Genomic DNA, 27140 nt, shown 5'->3' on the forward strand with positions numbered 1-27140 from the left:
CTTAGTTTGCGCGGGTGACATTCAGGTCATTCCCATGAATCTGCGTATGTGTGTGTGTTTCTGTGCCTGTGGGTGTGTGTGCAAGCGCGCATGTGGTGGAGGAGGGAGAGTGGGAAGGGAGAGAAGGGGCAGGTACCAGACTTTGAGCCCCTCCTCCACAGAGCCACGGTGCGCCTCCGTTCCAATGGAAACAGGTGGGATCCCCGGACTCCTCCAATCACACCCTCGTTCCATGCGCGGGGGGTGGGGGAGTCCAGGACAGGAGGCAGGACCCAACCAACTTCCACACTCGCCAAAGGAAAAGTCGGGAAAACACATCTGTCCCCGCATGTCACTGTTTCTGCCGGTCTGCTGGTGTTTCTGAACATTTTCCGACAGACAGTAACTGGCAGCAGTTCGCCTGAGCGCCGGTGAAGTACTTGCAGCCACTTGGCCGCTGCTGAGGGCGGTGTGGGAGCCTTGCGGTGCCGGGACTCTTCGCTGCGGTTGGGAACATGCACTGACCGGATTTGGAATCGCCTCTTTTTTTCCCCCTGGATTACTCCCCGTTAAACCGACCCGGTCCGTTTTCCGTTTGCATCCTCTTGGTTTCTCCGGTAGTGTGGAGTGGTAAATACTTTGAAAATGCCCGGAAAAACCAAGTACAACCTCGTCGATGATGGGCATGATCTGAGGATCCCATTGCACAACGAGGAAGCGTTTCAGCATGGAATCAACTTCGAGGCAAAGGTGAATTCACAAACAGCTATGAAGTGCAGACAACAAGTCGTTAACGCAAAGAATGCTTTAGAGTTCATGTCTCCGTTAACCCTTGTGTCAAAGGTTAACACTTTAATACTCTGTGAAGCTGTTGTATTCACAACTGGTGCAAGCGAAACAAAATAACGTAAGGCGACTTTTCTGAGACCGAAATCTAATCCTGGGAGGTTTGTTTTGCAAGTAAAGTAAGTTGATAGTTGAGAGGTGGAAATTGCGCAGGTAATCATTACCCGAAGTGAACAATTGACCTGTTTTAGAAAACAGAAATGAAGTGATTGTCAGATAGCGTCAGATAGTTTAATTAATGTGTTGTACCTCACTCTTTTTTTTTTTTTTTTTAACCTTCCTGACAACAGTACATCGGCAGTCTGGATGTGGCGCGGCCGAGCAGCCGAGTGGAGATCGTGGCTGCGATGAGAAGAATACGGGTGAGTGGAGACAAAACTCCATTTAAAATCTTGCTGTTTTTTATATCAGCTGACGAGGACATCTTTTAAAATATGACCTGAGATGTTTTAGGATTAGCTGCAGCGCACTGTTCTATTCGGCACATGTATGTTTGACTAAACAGCAACTCCTATCAGGAGGGCATCAACTTTTTGATCTGGTTCACTGTCCACGTTTGTGAAGCTCATTTTGATGGAGAATGAGTTTTATTTCTAATGCTGAATTTAAGTGACACCATAATTGTAAATCTGAAATGTTGCTTTGTGAAATTTTGCCCTGGTAGAGAAATCTGCTGGGCTGAGTTGTGAATATACACATTATATATTATAAACACATAAAGACATTATTTAATGATTTGAATAGCTAATGGTTGGTGCTCAGGGACCTTTCCCAGAGAACAGACACATCACTAAAATGAGGCATCAACTACAGTGAAACAAAACTGGAGAGACAAACTACAGTGTTTTAATTTAGAGCAGTGGTTCTCAAACATTTTCTGGCATGACCCCCCCTCAGAAGCTGGAAAAAGTTGATCCCATCAACCCTACAATTTTTTTAAATCAGTCATGAACAGTGATATTGGCAGAAGCATAATTATCAGACTTATTGATTGAAACATACATGGTGTGAGTGTTTGTGATAAAAGCATCTTGGAGTTTGAAATGTGCAGACTTTGTACTGTCTTGGACTCGGGTTGCCTGGCAGGCTGTTTGGTCTCCCATGTGCTCCATCACTGTTTTGAAGTTTCCTTTGAAGCAATGCACTGGAGTGTGACCTCTCTCCCTCTCCCTCCCTCCTTCTGCTACGTAAACTTAGGATTTACAGCTTTTTCAGCTCCAGAAAGTCGACTTCATCTTAATCAGTGTGTCTGCCAGCTTGGCAGCGGTTGGCCTAGCAACCTAACATAGCCTGTGCCAGTGGTGCAGAGGTATTTGAGGATTATGGTGATGAACTGGTAGGTGTCCTGCGTTTAATCGATGATCCCGTCAGGACCACGCGCACACACAAGAACACACACATGGCTGCACAGGCAACAGCAGTATACGTGTTATTTTGTATTTATTTGAATAGTTGTTGGATGAATCCGAGAGCAAAACCTACAGCTAAACAGCAGGAGGAAATACAGCTTTTAAGTACTGAAGATCACCTCAGAAGGACACCCACTCTCAGATACATGTGTGCATGCACAGTTGAGCAAAAGGTGCAGAATGTTCTTATTGCTCTTTTCAGAGAAGTGACCTGCTCCTATAAAGTGGACCTCCTATTGTGCTGCCATGGCAGCTGTTGTTGTTGGCAGGAAAACAGGCTTTGGTTTGGCTCCTCTGGTGTGAAAATGGTTTGACGCTGGCTAGACAACACAATCGAAGGAAGCCACAGGTATCCAACTCGTAAAGACGATCACACCGGAAAGCAGGGGGACTAGGGGAGTATCTCTGAAGGCATTTGTTTTACTTGGTGGCAAGTAGGCCAAAGCAATCTGCAGTGAATGCTGATTTAAGAAGAGAGAAAATAAAACCTTAATAGCAGAAGCCACCATTAGTTCATCGTTATTCATCAAATATGATGAGGCATTTTGTGATTATTTTTGTTAAAAGGTAAAATGAAAAAAAATTAGAGAGAAAGAAGTTCTCTATCTTACTGTACACACTGTAGGATGGCAACTAGGCACATCAAAATCTCTCCACTCTTACACTATACTACAGTGCCGCCGTGCTTCATACAAATTATTACATTTGGTGTGTTTCCATTTCAGTGAATCAGCATCATGGTCCTGATGTATACAGGACTGAAGCAACAAAAAAGAGGCTATAGTTAAGAGAAATTATTGTTTTTAATCCCCAAACTGCTGGATGTTTTTACTGTGGAGCAGCTACAGAAAGTGCTGGGGTGTTTGCTGACAAAGCGCCGCAAAGGCACAAATCAGAGGCTTCTACTTCTATCTGCTGAATGAACAGGAATATACAGGTAGATCAAAACAATGACAGTACATTACACACACACTGACAGCGTGACAGTTTTCCCATACTCAGGTTTTTATTTAATCTATGGTGGTCTATAGAAAGACTGGAAAGCTTCTCCACACCTCAGCACACTAGTTCTGTCATAACACAAAGCAGGTATAAAGGTTTGGATTCAGGAAAGACATCTGGCAGAAGCTTAATGTCACCTGTGTCATGTTATAAAGTTAACCCTGACGCTGCTAGCGGTTGCATCAAGCACTGTCTTTGCTCGCCATATTCAAAGTCCAGTTTCTAGTTTGCATTTTCTTGTAGCATTTGATACTTTGCAAAGTTTCTGAAAGAAAGTTTTGAGAAAAAAACTGATTCTCACCACAGTGTCTGGTCTTTTCCAAGATTTCTATCAGCTCTTCTTTCTGCAGAATCAGTCGGAGCAATGCTGGTTGCCAGGCAACCGGTTGATGTATGGTGTCATTGTTCATTGTGTGCATGAGTCACCTGTAAGCCGGGAGCTGATAACAACCTAATGACATGGCAAAGCAGGAAATAGCCACCTGCAGTGGAGCAATGGGCACAGCACCGCAGGATCTGATGTGGTTTTGTCGCTCTCGCATGTACACAGTCATACACACGGGTGCGTACACGCACTTTGTGTTATGCATCTTAATGTTGAAGGATTAATTACTGTTCCCAGAAACTTCACTCGGTGAAACTCCTCTGCCACTAAAAACAACATATTGCTTAAAAGTTTTGTTTACCAGTGTGAGTTTTGTTTGAGGCTTCAAGTCACAATTGTTTTCATTATTGATTAGTCTGTTTGTTTTTGTGATTATTTGACAAAGCAGTGAATGGGTTAGGTTCTAAAATGTCAGAGTATTGTTGTAAAAAAAAATGCAGATCTAATTTTTTGAAGAATAGTTGAGGCTGAAAACAGCAGTGAGGTACATTTATGCTTGATAAATGGCTTAAGAGGTATTGATTAATTTTGTGTCCACAGCCTAACGATTGATGGACTAATCATTTCAGCATTACTTCTGTTACTCTCCTCATGCTTTGGCTATGAAAGATTGGCAGATAAATGATGTAAGTTATCTGATATGGACTAAAGGACTTTTAAGAGTGAGAGAGAGAACAACCTTTATGAAGCTGCTTTATCTCACTTCTTTTTTCACACTATCAGCTGGAGTCCACACACATGCTGTACAATACAATATAAAGGTCTTTATAAATTGAATTTGTTATGATCATTGTCTGTTGAACTCTGGTAGCAGCTTATCTGGTTAAAAGGAGAGGAGACCTTTCCAGTGAATTAAAGGGATTAATTCCTCATTAATCTGCCTTTGCTGGGTTAACTGACTATAGGAAGATCGAGCAGCATGGGATGAGAAGATTAGATGTGTCTGAGGAGACGTCTGTGGAGGCTGGAACAGCACAGCAGTGGCGCTAGAGTGGGAAAAAGAGAGAAACAGAAATGATTTGTCCATCCCTCGAGCCGCCGGGCTGGACAAGGTGGGCCAGCTAACAAGCATCTTTTTAACATCAATTATCAGGTGATAAGAAAACATGGTGGAAGGCCTCTTTCGCTTTTCATGGCTTTTAATGTGTAGTTGGCTCTGAAGTACAGTAGTGTACAGAGGGCAGTCTGATCATGCAGTATATCAGTTTAATGGTTCGTCATTGGAGAGTGATAACACCAACAGTGTCTTTGAAGTTGTTTTTTCTCTGGGTAGGTGGTAGCCCTGATCTGTTCAGCGTGGACCAGCATGTTGTGCTCCTGGAGCTGCCAGATAACAGTTGCATCTAATTGATAATTATGGCTCTAGTGACGCATGCTTATCTACCCCCAGGGCCTAACCTCAGCCAACACAGCACGCATGAAACAATGTTGAGAGAAATTGTCAGGATCGAATGTTAACAATTTGGATGAAATGCCATCACCAAACATGTCATTTTACATCACGAGTAGAACTGAAAATCACTGTTATTTTCATTACTGATTAATCAGCCAGCTACTTTCATTATTAACTGATTCTCTGTTTGATCTGTTAAAGACTAACTGCAGCCTTAACTTAAAACTTTTTTCTGACTAATCCGGTGAATTAAATATCTGACAAATCAGGGTACTTTGTCTTGCAAAAGCTCTATGTGGTAATCCATTTCCAACATTCGTCATTATGGGCACATCATTTTTTTGTCAATCGACTGAACTTTTTTTTTTTTAGCAAGAAATTGGTGAAGTTTCAAATGATTGAATGTGACCAGCGACTTAATTCATCCATCTTGCCAAAATGTCCCTGCAGGGATCAGTACAATAGCACATTAACATGAACACGCTGTAATCATTGTAATCATTGTGGTGAGGCAGCACTATTACCTAGACTAAACTGAATGACTCAGTGAAGTAATTATGTGGTCGTTAGTGCCTTTGACTTGGACTTTGTATTTTATCCATCCATCTGCTGTTTACACAGGAAAATACATTCATACAGTATTTACACTCGCAGTGCAGCAGTGTCTGTATTTACTTAAACCTTGTCTCAGTTTTTTAAGGCTCCCTTGTCACAAATTTGTCCAGAATTTATAATAGCAAAGTCCTCACAAGGATGTTATGAGCTAGAACCAGGAGGTGAAGGGTGAGAATGAGAGGGGAAATCATAAAAATGAGAAAAAAAAACAGAAGAAAAGAGGAACAGTAAATGAGATACAAAGCTGATGACCATGATAAAGTTTTCATTCATGAAAATGTCAGCTGGAGTGTTGTCTATTTTGACCACGGTCTGCAGCATATCCCCTTTCAATTAGTGGCAGCCAGAGTTAACCTGCCTCAATTCGAATGATGTTCACAAGATGTAGAAGCTCTGCATCTGTCCAATTAATCCACTGGGATTAATAAATGTGATTCTCAGCAGAGACGTCTTGCATTAAGAAACACCTCAAACACCCTCTTTCATCAGTTATGTATGCTGCTGTTGAACACAGGGGCTTTTTTCCCCCTCTTCTTTGAATTAATTTCATCAGCACACAGCTGTGCCATACTTTGCTGCCTAATTATTCACCACAGGTAGGATATGGAAAATTACCTGAATACATTCTTACGGTGAGAACTCTTGGAGCATTTTCTTTTGAAATTATAGAAACCAACTGTGTTGTGATCCTGTTTTCATAGGTATAAATATGTTGGAGTTTAGATTATAACTAATTTATTCTAAAACCCATTGAAGTATGGTTTCATCCAACTTAAAAAAAAAAAAAGATACTGGATACGAGGAAAAGTGTCTGTATGGAACCAGCATTTACTGTGAAATACATCCATAGTCCCAAAGCATGTGACCAGAAACCAAATAGGAACACAGCCAACCTCAGTTTATTAAGAGCCTGGCAAACTTGGCTGCCATTCTCCATACATGCTTGTGTACAGTTCCCTCTCACCACAGCAACAGTGGAGCAGCAGCTCAGTGTGTTAAACACATCTGAGTAACAGATGAGGCTGAATCACTCTGTGAAGAGTAACACAGCAGACTTAACACTGTCCTGTCGGTTCAGAGGAAGCACACTCAAGAGCCTCTTACACTTCTTCTGTCTGTACCTGTCAGCTGCCTCACATGCACCTACTGTTTTACCTAATCACATTAGAAACCAGCGAGATGAAGCGTCTTCAGGGACAGAAGTGGAAAGCTTACTAAACTGACTTTTTTTTCAGTTGCCTGCATGATAGTATTATTTTTTTGCTCTTGACTAACGCAGCTCTCTGCCGTTCCCTTTTCAAGTGTGGTGCTTTAAGTGAAGGTGCCCCTCACTTAGAACTACAGAGGTTATTCATTTCCTGTATTAAATCCTATTCACTGACCCCCATCTAGCAGTGTAACTGGGTGTCATTCAGCATTGGGTATCTAAAATGTCTCAGAAAAAGGGGGGTTTCTTTTGGTTTTGAACTGAAATAGGTAACAGTGCCATTGAATGAATATTCTTATCTGGATGACTCTGGAGGAATATATTATATACACAGCTTGTCAACAGAAGTAGTTTGACTGGTTAAGCAAAATTGTTTGCTCTCATTAAGACGCTTAACGGATCCTTGATATGAGCTTCCTGTAAAATGTGTGTCCAGCCCAGGCAACACACAGATGAGCTGAGTTCTTCCTCACACCTCCCACCTGATTGTGTCTAATTGAGCCATTGGCTCTACTTTTTCCAACTTGTAAACGCTTTTTTACTTATCCTGACATGGCAAAGGGCTGCTCTGATTAGTTACCACAAAACAAGCATACAAATTTGATCAAACTTATATATTTTTACTTAGATAATCAAGTTACTATATAAAGTAAGATAATATAAAGCAGCAAATCCTCACATTTCAGAAGCTGGAACCATCAAATCTTGGACTTCTGTTGATCAACCAGTAGATCGACTAAATGTCGCAGCTCTAAAATCAATCAGTCACCTGCTGAGTTGAACTAGAGAGAGCCTCCCACATCATGTCTCATTATCAGTGTAGTCACTGGAAAACTAGTTTTCTCACTCATTAAATATGTGGCCTTGACTGTGTGAGAGCCTCTGCTAATCTTTCCCAAGGTTTAATATTATATTTCATATTATATGTCATGTCTTTTTTTTCTGATGTTAGCAGAGGGCTCTCTTTATTTCAGGTCAGATGGTGTGCTTCTGCTATAACATGGCGTTCACCTACTATAAAGCCAACCTATATTGAAAAGACTGAGCAAAAATATTCAAAATAAAACGAGCCTCTGGAAAACTGGGCAACTTACTCAGATTCTAGAGAAGTTGTGATCACTCATTTGCTTTGTAGCAAAACCCTCAACAACATAGCAACAAGAACTGAAACCATTAGATGAGCTGACTAATGCTGATTACACTGTTTTAAATGGTTGCAAACACAACATTTTTGGACAGTTGAAGATGTTGCCTTTGGGATCTGGGAAACTGGGATGGACTTTTTTTTTTAATCATCTTCTGACATTTGATTTGACAATTGATTGATGAGTCAAGAAAATAGTCAGCAAATTAATCAGCAATTAAAATTATTATTATTTACAGTCCAAACAGCAGCAACCTAGAAAAACATTTTAGAGCTGGGTGTGCTTTCCGTGTGTACCGTAAGCACAACACTGTTGATGTAGAAACAGACAAATGGGGAAAAAAAAGTGGAGAAAGGGTCACCGGCACCTGGGGTGTGTTTTTGAGGGAGCCTCAAATCCAGGCTCAGGGGGCATTTATAAGGGTTGGATGGAATGGATAAAAAAATTGATAAAAAGGCGTTATTTCACCCATGTCTGACTTTCACTGGAAAACAGACGAAATGAAATTGCTTTACAGATGAAAGAATAAAATAACAACCTGATAAATTTTTTAAAAGTAAATGTCTAGTTCTTGGTTTATAGGTCTGTTGTTTTCCATGTTGTTAAAAGTTAAAAGTCAAACTGTTTCTCCCCTGAATGGGTTTTCTTTTAGGGGTTTCTCATTTGATGACAGGTGTGATGTATTCACTGTCCTGTGATCTGACATGTGAGTCATTGCTGCCTCCTTCAGTAAATTTCACTTCTCCTTCCTGCACAAACGTAAAATATGAATGTCAGCTGTGCAATTCACCTCACAGTAGAAACTAGAGAGCAGGGGCATCTGCAAGGCCATAAAGGTTATTACCACATTTTTCAAACATGGATAATCACTACAGGGGCCCATTGGAAATCCTGCAGTCACCAGCACATCAACACATGAAGGGGCCCGCTTGCCCAGCTCCTGTGCGTCTTATGGAAATGTGTTTATCTGCAAATAAAACAATTTTCAATCATAAATTCAGGAAATGGTGATGGTGGGGCTTGTCTGGGGGAATATGCTGTCAGATTTGTGTTCCTGAAGAATATATTATGTGTCCCCATCCCTTCTGTTTAGAAGTGTGTAAATATTCTTGCAATTTTTTTTGGAATGCATAAATACCTTATTTTAGAGCATCTCATTGTGTTCTTCTTCAGGCCCTTTCACTTTTCTGCCCCCGGGCTCAGAGAATTTGTTCAGAGGCCTGGTTTTTCAACTTAAGGTCACAGTTGAAAGGTCAAAAAGTGAGCTAATAATGACCCATGCATGGTTGATTACCCTCTCTCTCACTTCACTCCTGCTTCTCCTCAACTTCTGATTTTCTGCATGGGGGTGGGGTGATTGGATTGGCTAATGCTTTGGGTATTTGCGTAGATCACATTAATGTGTGATTCAGCACTTGATGTCACGTTTATCTACACAGTTGCCACTTTCTCCTTTACTGGTTTGCTGTCAGTGAAGTGCTTAGGAAGCAGGCTCTAAATCCTACATAAGCCGGGTGTATTTAAAAAGTGGCTAATACTTAACTAGCTTTATTGTTCACCAGATAGCAAATGGGTTGGTGAGCTGCCGATACAGTGTGAGTCAAAATGGAAACTGTCAAACCCTGAAAACTTGTGTCTGTTATACGCCTCAGCTGCCTGCTACAAAATGCAAATTGAAATTTCTTATAGCTAAAGGCACAAGTATTCAAGGCTTAATTAAAAGTGTTAAGTAACTCAATTGTAAATTAAATATGATTTATTCAGCTCGATGCTGCAGGAGGCGAGCTTCCATGCCTGCACATCTGAAAGGCAGCATGAGGTGAATCTGAAAACAAGCTGAAACGAAAGGAAGCAATGACCGTATACACACAGCACAAAGGACAATCAGATTTCTTGGTCTTAGTCAGGCAGTTAATGAATCTTACATTAGTGCTGGGGTGCCCTAGTAACCTAGGGCTTTGAGGCACCTTTGAGGTCTTACCAGACCAAACTGGATATAAGTGATCTCTAAGCTGAGTTCATGGTCTGCATTGTGGTCTCCTCCCAGTTGAATCATCCTGGAATACCTTGAGACAGAAACAGCAGTAGAATTTCAGTCTGAATATTGGGCTGCTCTTGTCCTTTGTCAAAGATTTGTATGTATTCTGTCAAGACAACCTATTCCCTTTTTGTTATTTGCATTTGTTACTTATATATACACACATACACTGAATACACACACACACACACACACACCTTCTGCCTGGTTTCAGGCCCAGTGAACCTCAGGACTGTAAATCAACCATCAATAAATATTGTTCCCGACCCCTCTGCCGCTCTCTCACAAATCCTTTTCTCTTTCTCATATTTCTTTCTTCCCTCCAGTCCCACCTTTTTTCACCCTGCCTTTTCATTTTCGCCCCTTGCCGTTGTGCCCCCGCCCCCCACACTGTCCTTTTCCTTGAGTAATCTGTTAAACTTGTCACATTGTCCTGCCTTTCATCAGAGGCCGAGTGAAACTTTGGCTGATTCACGGGTTCTCTTCTCAGAAACAGCAGGACCTTTGTCATCCCCTGCTTTAACTAATGGAGACACCGACTTAATTTGGTCCCTCCCTTCTTATAATTAACGTCCGCTGTACCACTGAAATATATCTGAAATACATCTCGTCCTGCAGAATTTTTATGAACATTTTAATTCCGGGAACATTAAATAACCCAGAGATAAATATCCAAGAACCAGGTCCTTCCGTTTATTCCTTTTCATTAGAGGGGGGGATTGTGCTCCTGCTATAGGACAAGATCTATAGACAGGAAATCACTTCATAAATCAAAAAAGGAGGTAGACATTCTACTTTTTATTTTTTTTCATATCAACTTTGTGAGGAAATGTAACCAATAAATGTCAGTAAATCTCATAAACCTTTAGGAGGTTTTACTTTTTACAAGAGCATTTTAGAGAGGATCCTGTATCTGCGTATAAAAGATACACAGTATATTTGCTGCTGGTTTAGTCAGGGAATTAATCCTGATCCAGTGAGTTGGAGTGTTTATGCCTGATGAAGATATCCTCCTGTTTGAGGAGAGCACACACACACACACACCAGCCGCCTCAGCCTCCAAGCTGGCAATGACAAACTAGGCAAACAGCCTCAAATTGAGTTGTCAGCACTATTAACTGCACTCCAATTACATCTTTACCTCCTTTGATCCCTCCCTCCACCTTTTCGTTTTTGCTCGTATTTCTCAAACACTCAGATACCGCTGTTCACAACCCACTGCTTCACTTGCTCATCTTCTTTCTCTGACAAGATAATGTAATGTAATAGCACACAGATGCTGCAGGATTCCCTCCCAGCGTTTCATTTAGAATCTTTTTCCCAACCCACACAGCATGACACAAGCATCGCCCCACGCACCACCTGACTCTCCACCTCCTCCTGTAAATGTCAGCAGTAAATTGGGGAAAGAGTATAGGTTGTGCCCTGAGCCAGGCGGCGCAATGGCGGTGATCTGGGAGAGTTGGAGGAAGAAGTTAGAGCACTGAGCTGGTTGTGACTTTGGCACGGTCACCCTGCAGCATCAACATGGGAAGGTTTCTGTGGAAAAGATGCTTCGGCTGGCAGAGACGAGAGCTCTCAGCAGTAGGGGAAAGGTCAACTTCAGAGGAACATCGGTGTGTGTGTGTCCATGAGTTGTCAAAAGCAAAACACGAGCTTTGACAGTGGTGACATCGGATGTGGCTGGAGGTTTAATTTGCAAAAAGTTTCGATCCTCAGTGCCTTTTCACAGAGGCGAACAGTTTGCTGGAGAAACATTTCCCCTGCCTACACTGCATTTTTGGTATAAAGTGTGAGGTGAACAATAAGTTTTAGAATAGAGCAAGTTTTTCAGACATGCAGCACAGATCACGAACTGCAGTGGGCACTGATGATGATGTTTGCGTTACTCTTGCGAGACTTGTAAGACTAATTCTATACTTTCAGCCTTCGCCAGTATGTGAGGGTACATCCTCTGATGACGGAAACTGAGTCATCAGTGGGTGAACTGGTGGCTTTGTGCAGACGTCCTACTAAATTTGTTGTGTCCTCGTGGACTTGTCTGCACAGCCAGTATGCTACAAGGGCACTAACTGTGCATGGTTCATTTTGTTTTGCTTCTTTAACATCAGATATGAGTCAGAGTCACGCACTTCTATATATGATGCTGTGGGTTTATTCCCGACTGCAGTCAGTAAATATATTTCATGTGAGACGACTTTTCACTGGAGTTAGTGTCCAATGATGATCTTAATGCTCGTTTAGTATGTTTTCCAGTATAATCCACCATAATGGATTATGGCACAAGATTTTAGCTATCACTGGCCTAATTTCCTTTTTCCAGAGTCAGTGTGTCACATTATTTCACATTATTGTGTAACTGGCATTTTGGCGTTTGTGTTTGTACTGTGATGTAAGCTTTGGGATTTGCTGTGTTTCTCTGTTTTGTATCGTTGTCAATTGCATTTCTTTGGGTTTTAGAGTGTGAGTTGGAAAAACATGCAGCATTTTGAAGACAACATTGTGGATTTTTTACTTAATAATTGATCAGTTAACTAAAACATGATGAATAAATAATGCAAATAATCACCAGTACAACCACTGTGGAGTTTGTCCTGTAACTGTCTTGTCAGTAACCATAGTGGTCTGTAGAACTGGTGCGAGTCTGTGTGTGTGTGTGTGTCTGGCAGACCAGAGAAGTGTGAAGTGTCCCTGCTGAGGTGTCAGTGTGCAGAATTACAGAGGCTGGTGTTTAGTTGTGGCTGCTGTCTGGATGGGTGTTTGGTTGTCTTCTGTGTGTCTGCTCCTGGGTGTTACTCTTGCATTCGTCTCTGTGACCTCCTGTCTTTGGTTGGAATTAAGAACTGCAGACTTGTTCCTGCTTCTGCAGTTCTTCGGCACAATTGGCCATTAGGCAAATATAGGCTAAGAAGGCAAGATCGAAGCAGAACAAGCAGTCAGATGGAGATTACAGTGAAGTGTTGGCACCTCCAGCAACAGTTCTACAGGATTACAAACCACTCACTGACAGACCACACACACACGATTGCCCCCACAGCCAGCTTTTCAGCCTCAGTGCTCCCCCTCCCTCTAAGGACTGCACCCCTCCACTTTCATTGGCGCCTTTATTATCGCCACATCATCCACTTTACAGTTGAAGGTGGACTGTTTATGATTGCCCTCAGGAACAGGTGGAGAATCGAGACATTCAGAGATGTGCAGGAACAAAGTTCTCCCTCTGGCTGCTTTTTCAGCTCAACCCTCTGCTCTTTAGCGTTCTCTCATCCTCTCTACTTCTCTTTTTCTTTACTTTTCTGTCTGGATTTCTCTTCCTAAACCCACCTTCCTCTCCTGCTGCCTCGTCCTCACCATTTAATTTTCCCTCTCCTCCTTCACTCCCTTTACTCTGTCTCCTCTGCCTCCTCTTTTCACCCTAATCCCTCCCCTTTCTCTGTCTTTTTCTTTTCCTCCTCATCCCCTCTGTTCCCCTTCCCCCTTTACTCCTGCCTTTTGTATTTTTCCCTCTCCTCTTCATTCTCCTTTAGTCCTTCCTCCCTCTTCATTCCTCCCCCTCCATATCTTCATTTTGCTGCTTCTCTTTCCCTTCATTATGCTCCTGTGCCACCTCCTGTCCTCCCTCCCCCTCAGCCTCGTGTCGATCATTGTTGGAGAGCTTGCCTTCCCTGCATACTGCCTGCATACTTATCATGGTTTTCATAGCTCAGCTCTCGGTGAGAGTGACTCTTCCCTTGTTAACACACAGATCATGTGTGTATTTTCTTACTAACATAAGTTGCACTGATTAGTTAATTGTTAGTTAATTAACACTTTAAAGCAATGATTGACCCAAACTCTGTTTAAATATACCAGTGGGTAAAAAGAATAAGTTGAGTGTGAATTTCTGAACTTCCTCCACAAGTTTCTTGACCTCAAGGCGAACTTTTCACAACACATTTACTTATTATTGTTATTTAATCATTATCACCTTGAACCTTTCACATTTAAATGAAAACACATTAAATTTAGTAAATTAGGACACCTGAGAACTGGTTCTTGAAGGAAAAAAAAAAAAACAGAAAGACCTAAAAGTGACATGAAAAGCTTATTAAAAAGTTATTACATTTTGAGTTCAGCTGATAGATACATACCTCATTATCTCTTACATGTTCCAAAAGCTGAAGGTTGTAAAGAGCACATAAAGGCGACCGTCTCTTTCAATAAATCACTGAAGGCTGAGCGGGGTATTGTGGGTGCAGAAAGGAAGACAAACTGTAATTAGATAAATATTGGACTTCTGCTTACAGTGAGCTTGTTTGGCCTCAGATCACTTGGATCATGCTGCATGATGTTTTCAGAGTAATTTCATGGTCAGGCTGTGGCTGTCTCTTTGAAACTGAAACTGGTTTCCAGCTATGAATGTTGTTTTTGGGGTTTCACTCAGTTACTGATTGAAGATAATTAGTGAATTTGCAGTGAAGTGTCTGTGGAGGTCTGTCTCCTGTTTTGTTATACAGGGACTTTGGCAGAGAAATGCCTGAGATACAAAAAGCACACTTTGCATTCACCACTGATAGATTCATACCTGTTCGTCCTGTACCCTCACAGACGTGGATATATGAAAGCGCAAACTCAGAGGCACAACGCTGAGTGATAATGCTGTGCAGTCATCTGCCGCTCCCAGGCTGACCTTGGAGCTGCCCTCATCTATCAGCTGCGGGCGTCGGCGTTATCTCGACACTCCAACCATCCCTCCTCCTATCTCCCCTCTGTGGCTGCGTCTCAATACTGCAGTCCCCCTTCCTGTCCTTATCTGCTTCCTTCTGCTGCATCTTAATGCTGCCAGCAGCCTATCCAAATATTCTTCTTGCCTTAGTTGTGTTTCAGTGCTCTCAGTTCTCAGCCCCTCTGTCCTCTGCTCCAACTAACCTCCTTGAATCCTTTGCATTTCCTCTAGTCAAATTCAAGGCTGCCAAATAGTGATCCCCACTTCCATTAATCCTTTTAAAATGTCACAGACGTTTTTGAGCCAGGCATCTTTGCCATGGGAAGTTTTGAAAATAACTTAGTTATTGTTTGACAGCAGATTTAATAACAGTGTTTGAGACCATCATCTCCCATATATCCATGGCACAGTAATAGTATTAAATACTATACAGCTGTCTTTGGTTCTTTACTTGTTCTGTTCCTGTGAAGGTTTCCTTCTCTGGCTGTAACCACAACCACTCAAGCTAAGATATTTTTATATGCACAAAAAAAAATGGACCAGCTGAGGAGAGTATCACAGCACATCCTCCTAGCATCGCTTCAAATGATTCCTCTGCCTTTTAGATCAGTGCAGATGAAAGGGAGTCAAGGAAATGGGATGATAGGGAGGTTACAGAGATTGTTAGCTGTCCTGACTGTGTGTGACTGTGTGTGTTTGTGTGTGTGTGTGTGTGGGCTGCAAGGATGAAATGATGTTGCTCTCCAATATGGTTTTAATGAAACCTTTTCCCCTCCACAGACATTTTCATTAAAGCTGCAGGCTGCTGCTGTCAGCCCTGCTTTACCCACAGCCAACATGAGGATAAAGGCCTCCTCAGACGCCCGCCAACCCACAAACACTCTTCATTCCACGATTAATTTTTTGTCTTTTGTCTTACTTTGTTTCCGTCTCTCTCTCTCTCTCTCTCTTTCTCATCCCTTGCTGACCCTCCTGCTAACATGTCCTCTTTTCTGTCTGTTTCAGCCCTTCACTTGGCAGCAACAGCTGGATGTTTATCAGGGACAATACAAACAAAAAGCCACTTGTGTAAAAATCAACAGTTTTTACATTTAATGAGATGATTATATGTTTTGAAAACCTCTAAAAGATAACTATGCCAACCATTTTTATTTATGATTAAAGTTGTAATCAAATGTAATTTATAGTGATACATACCAGCACTTAGAGGTAATTATACAGTGAACGGCTTTCACGTTTTAAATGTTTGTTTCTGGTCCTAAACAGTAATTTTGTCAGAAAAAGTGCCTTAAAAATACAATTAAATCCACAGAAGACTTAAATCTCCTGATTAGAACCCTTAATACTTTTACTACTACTAGTAACGAGAATTTGTTCTAATTATTACTGATTCATCCTTAAAGAAGAATCTATTCAGAGTCTTTCAAATCTTTAATTCCCATTTGTGTTTGTGTTAATAATCAGTTCTGTAATTAATAGTGTGGGTAAACCAACCGACTGCATCAAAGCCATCTAGTTCTCCAACAAGTAGCTGATTAATTAACTGACAATGGTTTTGATCATTAATTCATCATTGAAGTCATTTAACAAACAGAAATGCCAAACATTTGCTGCTTAAAGCTTCTAGAATATGAGAATTTTCTCTGTTTTTAAAGCTGTGAATTGAATTTTCGGACTCTTGGTTGGTACAGAAACAGCAGCCTGAAGCTCTCACTGTGGTCTCTGGGAAAGTTTGAACCTTTTTTTCTCCTCTGACATTTCATCTGTTAAAATATGAATCAATTAATCCAAGAAGATTAAATGATAATAATAAATAAAAAAAACCCCATCACATCCCTATCTCCGCTGCAGTGAGGGATGACAGTGGCTGCATGGTTTGATATCAGTCTTGGTATCTGCCCAGAATATCGGCCCACTCACTTATCTCTGTAACGCTGTTTTCCTGCTGTCGTCTCTTAGCTGTGGTTTTTCACCCCGCATGACATGCCCGTCATTTTTTCTGCTCTACACCTTGTCGGGAGTGGAAGGGGGAGGAGATGATGTATATCTCGCTGATTGTCTCATTTACAGCTCAGAGGAGAGCATGGTGCTTAATTGATTCTAGTTTAGTCTGGGCGGGGGGTAAAGTAGCACGGAGACCATCCATCACTGTCTTCATCATCCATCGCCCTCGGTGCTGGGGGTACAAGCTCAAAGCGAAGAGGTGAGAAACACTAGCTCTCACCTCTTGTATCTGGCCTTTTTGTTTCCTCCATGACTCTCTATGTTTTGTTCACTCTCTCTTCTCTCTGACCAGAGTCTCCTCAGGTCCTGTAAAAGTCTTAAATACCTTGCTTGGCATAACATGACATGTTAGCCTTATTATTCCTACAACCAGCTCGCTCTAGCTGATCATGTTGGTCTCTAATAGGGAAGACAGCATGGAGCACCATAGCAGGCAAATTCATTCTGAAAGGTCTTAAAAGATTTTTCTGTTTTTCAGTTGCAAAATTAGTCTTGAATTTCATTTTAATGGGCTTTAAAACATCTGAAGCTTCACACACCCTGACTTTTTGCTCTCTGCTGTACGTCTGTTTGACAGTGAAACCACAATTAGGCAGTGATGAATTCAAATTGCCGTCACCTTGTTTGGTCAGCAGCTTTGGGGCATTTCTTTGATTTAGCTCAACTCAACAAGCATATAACTGCACATAACTGCACTGTCTGCCACTTGCCTTCAGCCTGATCCCTGTCCATCCAGCTGAGGTGCTGTGTTTCCTCTTTTCCCACAAATTTGTCTGGTTGTTGTGCTGTAATTGTCTGAATAATGTGATTTTTTTAAGTCAACTTGTTTTTTTCTTCAGGTTGACCTGATCTCTCGGAGCATCACTCACAGCTTTAGTGTAATCATTAAAAGTGTCACATGAAATATGTGCTGAGCAGCAGCCAGGGACTCGTGCCAGCCTTAAATTATGGCGTCAGATATGCATTAGAAAAACATGGAAACCTTTCAGGGCACAGGTCCACACGGAGCAAATTTATTGATCAGCATCCTCAGTCTCTGTTGTTTAGAGACGAGGATGTTAGCTGCAGAGAATTACACAGTGCTGTCAGTTACTCTGCTGTAAGTGAGGATGCTGGCAGCTCCCCAGCAGTGAAATCTTTATGTGCTGCACTATTCATTTGGTCCTCCACCGTGGTACTTTGAATTCACTTCTTTTTCGGTCTCAAAATTTTGACCCCTCTAGTATTAGATGAGTTTCACAATCACTGGTGTGGTTCTTTAAGTATTGTTGATAACTTTGCTGGCTTTTCTATTGATAATACTATTCACAGAGTGTAGATCTGATGGACAACTGGAAAAATCATATTATCTGACAGATTAAATCACACCATTGTTCCTCTTAAATATTCTTTGAGAAAGAACTGGTTGGGGCTGCAACCTGCACTTAGTGAGTCACAGATATTTTTTTGCAAAAACTGAAATACCTGTTTTCGGATGTTGGCAAATCTATTCTGATGAGCTGCTTGAGTCATATGGTTTTTGACCTACGCTTAACCGCAGTGTTTTTTGGAATATTTTTAATGTCACAGACACTTTGATGAAGTAGCTGCAGGCCAGAAACACTCATTTGATAACATTTAGTCAAAGGTAGCCCCACATTAATGTGCGAGAGATGATTGGTTTCATCAGCTACACTTTTCATGGCTGCACAGTTTGCTGAATATTGAATATTGGCACTTAGTTAAGCTCGTGGCGGTCAGTTTTTTATATTCACAGCCTTTTTTTGGCCCGCTGCCCACATTTATTATCTCAGATTAATGTGCAAAATGGTTGGCAAAGTTCTGTTTTTCAGCTCAATGAAATTATGTTTCTGTGATAATAAAATTCTGGGTTAATACACTTGGAGAGAAAACACAGAGCTTACGATGGCATTGCCGTTTCCAGTGCAATAATTTAATTGAAACCCGTAGACAAAAATCTGTTATTGGATGGCACTGACCTCTTCAGCAGAAGAGCCATAATACGATGCAATCTCATTCTCACCATCTCCATTGAATCGGAGCCGCAAGCGATTATTCAGGGTTATAATTTTTCACAACCCCCATTCGTTTGTAATGGGTGTCCTGTTCCTGATTCTCATGTCTCCACTCACATGCCTGAATATTCCTTTGGCAATGAAATTTTTCTCCTAATATGTTGCACTGCAGACCCCTTCCTTCAGTCATCCTCATGTGAGTTCAGGAGGTCATCCGGATCGATAATCACAAACTTCATTCTGCACAGTGCTTTTCACTGGCAGCAGATTTTTAAATATTGATTGATTCTGGTTTTCCTCCATATCCATCCCTGCCAGTGTTTGTAAATCACTGGTGAGTAAACCAAAAATTTAGAAAGAATTCATCAGTTATTAGCAAACTGAAAACAAATACACAGTGAATACAGTGAATGGAGGAAATGATCTCTTAAGTATTTCAAATAACAGTGTTGTCAAGACAAATGAGTTACTGGACCTGATGCTGAGGAGTCAAAGCAAACAGACACTGACAGCCTGAGACTCTGAGACTCAGTGCAGTAAGTTGTGAAAGTTTCAAACACAAATCCAACAGTCCCACCCCCCCTTTACATCCCACAGGTTTTTTTTCCCCCGAAAGACAAACTGGAAATCATTTTCTGGGTCTGCTGTGACTCTTCCAACTCAGACTCTTCACGCAGATTGCCCTTGCAGAGTGGTAGGATGAAATTTCATCAGGATTCCTCTTTCCCCCTGCATTCTGTCGTTGAATCAGAGTAACTTCGGGGGCAGCTTCAGACCTCGATTGCACTTGGTTAACCTCGTAAAGTTTCCAAAACTGAGTCTAATGAATCACGTTGTGCTGTGGATTTTGATTCATCAGAGGATGCCTGCTGCTGTTTTGATAAGGCAGCATCAGAGAGCAGGCATTGCACTTCCCATGCACTCAAGGAGCACACATGATCAATCATTTTAACAGACATGACTGCTGTGTTTGTGTGTTTGATTTGCTTTTACTGATCAGGGCTGCTTGTATCAGTGATGTTTTTTCTTTTATCTCATTAACTGGTTGTTAAAAATGTAGCTGGTTAGAGGGCAGATCATGACTTCATGCTCATAAAGAGTGAAAATTCAAGAAGGAGAGCGTGTCTGAAGAAGAGGAGGGAGGGGGGAAGGAGGAAAAACATAAACAGAACAAGCAGGAGGAGAGAGAGAGAAATGGGGGAAGAGGAACCTGTGAACAGAGTTGGATTGTAAACCAGCAAACATTTTCTACAGCTGTGGAAGATTTGACTGGAGATCATGGGTTGATTCTTCAAGGCCAGTTTCAGCGTCTGATACCTTAGAAATGACCACTGTACTTAGAAATGTCAAGCTTGTAGTTTTTTACCTCTTTTCACTGAAAACAGTTCTTCTGTTTCCTTCAAGAGGGAGTTAGTCCCCACAGCATGAAGTTGATTTTGTAATCTGATTTCTCTGATTGTTTTCAACCACTATAATTTTCTGAAAGACGATCACGTTAATAAAAAGAGCTGCTTTTATATAATCTATTAGTCATTTAATTGCTTTGTCTGAAACATATCACATCAGATTTCACAGAGCTCAGAGTAATATATTGAGCCAGAGGATGTTTTAACCGTTTTGCTCGGTAGATTGGATAATTCCAGTTTTCAGAATTGTTTAATTGACTCACAGATTAAATGACCTCTCTTTTCAGCACTATTTGTTACTGAACTTCTGATTAGGGAAGTCAATTTTCCATTCTGTGCTCAAGACAGTATCATTGTGGCACACTGTCCAATCTATCTGTACTTCCCTGAAATAAAGGAGAATATAGAAGCCCTAAAAAAGACACCGTGGCTTTATCAGACCCCGTCTCTTTTTGCAGACTTTATTGTGTTGCAGATTTTTTTTAAATGGATAAACTTTATTAGAAATCAAAAAACAGCAACCTCTCATTCACAGAAGCACACAGACCCTTAATTCAGTAATTTGTAGAAGCCCCTTTGGAAGTGATTACGGCTTTGGCTAGGTCCCGATAAGCTTTGCACTCCTGGATTTGGGCAGTTTATCCCAGTCTTCCTGGCAGATTCTCTCAAGCTCCGTCAGATTGGATGGGAAGTGTCTGTGGACTGCCGTCTCCAGGCTACACAGATGTTTTATGCGGTTTAATTCTGGGCTGTGGCTGGACCACTCATTGACAGTCACAGACTTGTCCCGAGGCCACTCCAGCTTTGTCCTGGCTGTTTGCTTCAGGTCATTACCACGCTGAAAGGTCGACTGCTGCCCCATTCTGAGGTTGCGGAGCAGTTTTTTTTTTTCCTAGGACCTCTCTGTATTTAGCGGCACTCATCCTTCCCTCAGACATGCCAAGTCTCCCTGCCTCTGCTGCTGATATGAGAAGTGCCTGGTGCACTTCTCATATCTGGTTAACTTTTTTATCCTCATCAGACCAGAAAATCTTTTTTCTCATGCTCTGAGTTCTTCAGATGCTGTTTGGCAAACTCCAAGAAAGCAGTCATATGCCTTTTACTCAAAGTGGCTTCCATCTAGCCACTCTACAATAAAAGCCTAATCGTCTGAGTGCTGGTTACTCAGTTTGTCCAGGCAGCCAACTCTAGAAAGAGTCCTGGTGGCTCCAAACACTTCATGTCTCCCTTTTCACAATTATTGAGGCCACTGTGCTCCCAGGAACACTCAAAGCTTTAGAAGTGGTTTTATACCTTTGCCAGGAACTTTTTCTCCTGACATGAAATGTGAATTGTGGGTCTTTATATACAGAGGTGTTTGCCTTTCTAAACCAGAAAAATGTCTAATAAATTCAAGTTTCCACTGGCGGAAAAGTTCTAGACACATCTCAAGGATTGTTAAAGCAAAAAGTGTGCACCTGAATTGCAGCACAGACTTGATAGAAATAAAATCTATTATTTCAATCCTTTGCCACTAAATCTTAAAAGAATCCCTTTCTACCATACTACTGGAGAATTAAGTTGTGAAGAGGTTAAAAAGGTTTATGTCGACCATGTTCTGTTCTTTTAGACCAGAAATACCTCACTTAAGAACCCCACTTTAGTGTCAAAAAAATTCTCTCTGTCCTCACTGAACAAAACAAAATGTGCATTGTTCTATTTTGGCACGCACTTGAGTGTCGTGTTTACCCCGAGACAAGTCCCATATTAACAGATGGGAAACAAAACATGCTGAAAGTAAGCCAGTATAACAGCATGTCAGTGTATTACCATAAATCAACAGAGATCAATAGACCTATGTTATGTGGTATTTGTGCAGCATGAATAAAACAAGATGTTGAAAAGTCGTACTCACACGGGACACTGAGCAAATACCAGCACATGGCATGGCATACTATACACACAACAAGATCCTGTGGGATTGTATCTATTGTGTGTGTGTGCATGCTATGTGTGTTGGGGGGTGGAGTCTGTTTTGGGTCTGTTGTGGGTACATGAGTGCATGTGAACTTGTTTTTATAATGCTCAGGATGTGTGTAATGTCAACATTTCCACTCACCCTCCCTTCTCTGTTGAATTCTGGGATAGCTTTAATATAGTTGACCAACTGGTTACTCACTGTGTGTGTCTGTGCGTGTGTACTGGAAGTATATGTTGGTTTCAGGAAGGAGATTTTATGGAGGGGAAATGGGAGAACAATACCTCTGGCCTCAGAGTAGCACAGTCTGGTCAGTGGGGCTGTGAGCTGGCTCAGTGCACTGCAAAAAATGCCACGCTCAGCAGGATAAATTCTTATGTTCAGGCTCTAAATCTGCACTCTGCAAGATTTTACTGCAACAAGACATAAAATTGAAAACCCCAGCAGCTGCCACCAAAGGCCTTTGATTTTCTTATAATCAGTAGTTTCAGAAAGTGATTTCTGAAGCTCTGTTAGAGCGACCGTTGGGTTCCTGGTCAGCTTGGTTGGGGTTTGGGAAAGATCATGGTTTGGGTTAAAAAAAAAACCCAACTTGGTTAATGTTGAGAACCAACCATGGTCATGGTTAAAAGAAACCAGCTTTGGTAGGAAACCCTCCCTGTTAAAGTCCAGCATTTTGTCAACCCACCCATCCACCCCGACCTTCTTTCACTCTATAATATTACCTGTTTTTTTTTTCCTTTTTGATGAAACGATTCACGCTCTTGTTCCTTTTGGGACGACAGTCCTGGATGGACAGTGAATAGACAATTTTTGCTGGCACTAAAATTGTGACTTTTCTCCAGAGGTTGGTGCAGGAGGAAAGGTCAGTATTTGTTCCTCTTTGGGGCCTCTGTGTGCTCAGTACATTTAATCACAATCTGCTGTTATATTTGGAGACATCTTGTGTGCATGTAGACAAATTTGACCTTTAAGATAAAGCTTAAAGGAAAGGACATGGTGTATCCAAAAGGGAAAGAGTTCCACATCTTGGGAGAAAGAATGAACTCATTGAACTTCTTTGGGGATCTTCCCATTAGAGGAAATGCTGACATGACATGTAGTACAGATCCCTAGACAGTCGCAGCAGTAAATCAAACTTTGTAGGCATCATTTTGATGCAGCATATCATATTTTGACATGATATTAATTTGGTTTTGCATCTTTCTTGCTCAAGGACACTTGGACATGTGTAGAGGATGAGCTGGCAACAAAAACACCAACCCCACCTTCAGAAAATCCAGCATAAGTTTACAGAAGAACGTCAAACTTTGTGACAAAGAAGTCAGTGAATTGCCCATACTTTCATGATACACAGCAGCTTAAACGTGTACTCACAGTACATTTCCTCGGCAAGTGTACGAAAACTTTTGACCTCAGTTTGCCACCACCATAGTCTCAGATTCTGATTTGGAAAGTAACAATGGAGGGTTAAGTTACGGGCAGACCTTATTTTTTTGCAGTGCTTCAAGCCTGGTTGCTCTAATTTAAGGAACACTACACAACAACTGATGGGCCTTGAAGGGAGAAAGAAAGGAAGCAGTGGAGGAAATGGAAGAAGGAGCTTTGAGGCCAAACATAGCTTGATAGAGATAGCAGAGCCACAAACAGTGCCTCTAACACTATAGTCTCCATAGTTTCTTTGAACAATTAAGTTGAAAGTTTTTTTTTTAATTAATTCTCTACTTCAGGCTTCCTCTTGGATGTTTTCTGTACTTTCTAAAACATCTCTTTAAATTTCCCATGGTGCAGAGCTGTCATAGAAATTAGCCACAGCCTGATCCTGAGTGCTCCTTGGAACTGGTGTAATTTGCCATCTCAGAGAGACTCAGGATACTTAGTCCCAATGAGGGATTACCTTCCGGCCACTGCACATTTCAGATCAGCCAGACAAAATGGCCACCCTGCGTGACCTCAGATGTCACAGATCTGTGAGTGAACTCTTGACTGGCTGGAAAGCAGGGAGGCCGGTTGGTCGACACTGGCTGGTCACATTTTGTTTAACGGACTGGGGGGCTTTGTATACCATGCTTGCTTACTTTTTTGTCTCTGTCATATGTGGGCCAGAGCTACCCCAATCTTGTATTAGCCCCTGATCGGTTTCCATCTTGTGACTGCGTTGTAGAGCTCTACACACTTTGCAGAATCCTAATTGTCTTGTAGATAAAATGTCTTGGTACTGGGGCACTAAATGGAAGCCAATTGTTTAATGTTAAACAAACTAATTGTGTTGGGAGACTGATCGGCCAGCCTGCTGAGTTATTGGTTAAATGTCACTGGCAATGTGGAGAACTGATTTTTAGTTTGCTGGTAGACTTGCAGGGCTGGGACATGTGGAAAGTGCTGACTGACTGATATCTCAGACTCTCAGAGCACTCAGTGCAGTCTGTTCCAGTAGTTGAATGTAAACTCCTTAAGTCTGATTATGCTCTGATACACTAATGTACATTTCCAAAGTGGAAATTAGCCGCTAATGAGATATTCTCCACAAACCGCTGGTGCTGCAGGGTTATTGACATATTTATAATGTTTTGCATACATTTATCATAAAAATTAATTGACATGCTAAGGAAGGCAAATGATGGCTTAAGGTTCCGTTTTATGCTGACAGCACTTTTTCTTCAGGTGCTGTGTTAACAACATCAGCAAAAATGTGTGACATGAAAAATGGACTTGTTTGGAAATTTTGAATCACAGCTTCCCCTTTTTTAATCAGAATATTTAGTCCTGTAAACCATTAATAACTTTGAGTGTGACAAATATTGTATTATAATAAAACACAAGATTTGGATTTGAGACTCATAGGGTTAGCATAAAACATGAGGTAGTATTTTTTTTTTTTTAATTATTTTTGTAAGAGTATTCATCACTGAACATAACCACTGCTTCCTCAAACAAGACTGTCCTGAGTTTAGGTCTCAGCTTTTGTCCTTTCTGAGTGCAGTTTTGTTCTCATGCAGGTTTCCTGTTGATGAACTGGTTTCCTAACACATTCAAACCCCCAAGTAGTAGGTAGCTACCTACCTAAAGTTAGTGTTAGGTATTTGACGTTAGCTAGCTTTGCTGGTTGGGGCTTTAGTTATCCTGCAGATCCAATGAACACCAGTGATGTTCAGCTTCGGAAGTTCCTGTAGACAGCAGGTGTAGAATGTCGGCATTGTTGAACCAGAAACAATGAAGCAGTAATAAGTGGAACACAGAAGCCAATTTTACTAAATTCTGCTATGTTCTTAGGTCATGTAATGGAACAGCATTTGTTTTCTTCAGGTTTGTTTGTTTGAAGAAAGAGGTTAAATGTGCAATTTTTAAAAAGGCGCAAAAGTGATAATACCCAGAAAACATATGATATGATGTAGATCATACAAAATAAAAAAGCCATAACATCTCACAGTTGGTGTTTATAGTTGTATAAGTCACATTTATTTGCTTGACTTGTATCACGTTGTCGCTGTTAATTTGGCTGCCGTATATTCATTAGGAGCTCAGAGGGGTTTCACAGTCTTTAAGTTTGATTGTACATCCTCAGCTTAACATTGTAACCCGTTACTAAAAAATTCATAAGCCCTCCTATCATACAGCTTTGAAGTGTGCTGGCACCTGTGACAGAATTCTCTATGAAGAAGGAGGCTGCTGTTTTAAGCATGCTGCATATCAGGGTCCTATTTGAAACCTAACAATGGCATGGAATTTGTATTTGCTAAAACTTTTTGAAAACTTTGGGGAGGGGGGGTATTACCGGCTAATGTCACAGAAGGGATGAGTTTAATTATGTGGCAAACTCTCTGGAGGATTACAAACAAAGGAGCTCGACCAGGTCGAATAATTTGTTTTGAATTCCTGTGGATAAATGTGGATAAAGAGCACAGTTTGTGCATGTGAAGATTTCTACATGGTAATAGTGGACTCATTGCCAAGAGCCTGCTGTCTTGTCCACATCTGAAACCCTTCAGTCCTCACAGGATTTGTTCAGTTTGCCGCATAGTCCCCCTCCTTCTTAAAAGGAAACGGGCTTGAGTCAATCCCTGGAAACAATAGCATGATTCACACACTCCCTCAGAAAAACACAGGAGCAATTTTTAGTTCTGTACGGAAGTCCTTCAGTAGCCATCCCCTTGTTCATGCATGGTTGGCTAAGGGGTTGTACCTGGCACTCTCTATCTGAACAGTCATGAATTATACTATTAGCTAATGCATAATAACATAGGTGGACTGACTTATGGTGAAGGCCTTTCTGCTGTTGCCATGGTATTAAACATTGATTGTGTATTAATAAGGGGGGGGTGGGATGTGGTCCACTGGCTCCCCCTCCACTACCCCTGAATGATGATAAATTGCCCTACGCAGTGAGCTGTGATAGCTTGGTTTATTCTCATAATTATTCACTGAAGCACACCTGCATCCTTTTGCTCACTGATGACAGCCAAAGACGGAAAATATAAATTGGGATCAACTAGACTTTTCACTCAGGGTCACTGCGCTGGAGCTGGTCAGATGTCAGCTAATGTCTTTGGAGTGGGTGTTGACTTTCTTCAACTTCAGTTTATTTGTTTTTCAAAGTTTGGCTCTCCAGCCTGTCAGCACCGAGCTGTGCTGATAAACAACATGAAATAAATTCAAGACTGTCATCAGAGTGTTGGTTTGAAATGACTGATGAAGTCTACTGTGATGAGAGGAGATAGCAACACATACAGAGCTGCAGGTTCAAGGTGCTCTCTGCATTAATTATGAGAGGGATGCTGTGGGTTCATACATTATTTTGTTTGACATACAGCTAGCTTTGATTTTTTTTTTCTTTTTATTTATCTGCTTGAAAAAAAAATGTGAGGTAGGAATAGAAAGTACCTCCTGTACTCAGAATTTGAATTAAGTGTTCATGAAAATAGATAATTATGTGGCTGCTAAACAATCTGAGAACCTGATACAGGAAAAATCTGCGGCCACCATTAGTGATTGTAATCACAGCCTTTGGTAAGGGCTATTGCAAATAACAATGCTGCT

General features: G+C 41.3%; 1 protein-coding gene across 3 annotated transcripts in view; it reads left to right on the forward strand.

Moving 5' to 3' along the window:
* Positions 1–301: 301 nt before the first annotated feature.
* Positions 302–27140, forward strand: part of nos1apa (nitric oxide synthase 1 (neuronal) adaptor protein a) — a 155453-nt gene continuing 128614 nt past the window's right edge. For all 3 annotated transcript variants that reach the window (XM_041040269.1, XM_041040268.1, XM_041040271.1), the window contains exons 1-2: positions 302–729; positions 1116–1187. In XM_041040269.1, coding sequence (XP_040896203.1) covers positions 625–729; positions 1116–1187 — 177 coding nt within the window. In that variant the 5' untranslated portion in view covers positions 302–624. The remainder of the gene's footprint in view (positions 730–1115; positions 1188–27140) is intronic.

The sequence above is a fragment of the Toxotes jaculatrix genome, chromosome 6, assembly GCF_017976425.1.
Source record: "Toxotes jaculatrix isolate fToxJac2 chromosome 6, fToxJac2.pri, whole genome shotgun sequence".
Taxonomy (NCBI): domain Eukaryota; kingdom Metazoa; phylum Chordata; class Actinopteri; family Toxotidae; genus Toxotes; species Toxotes jaculatrix.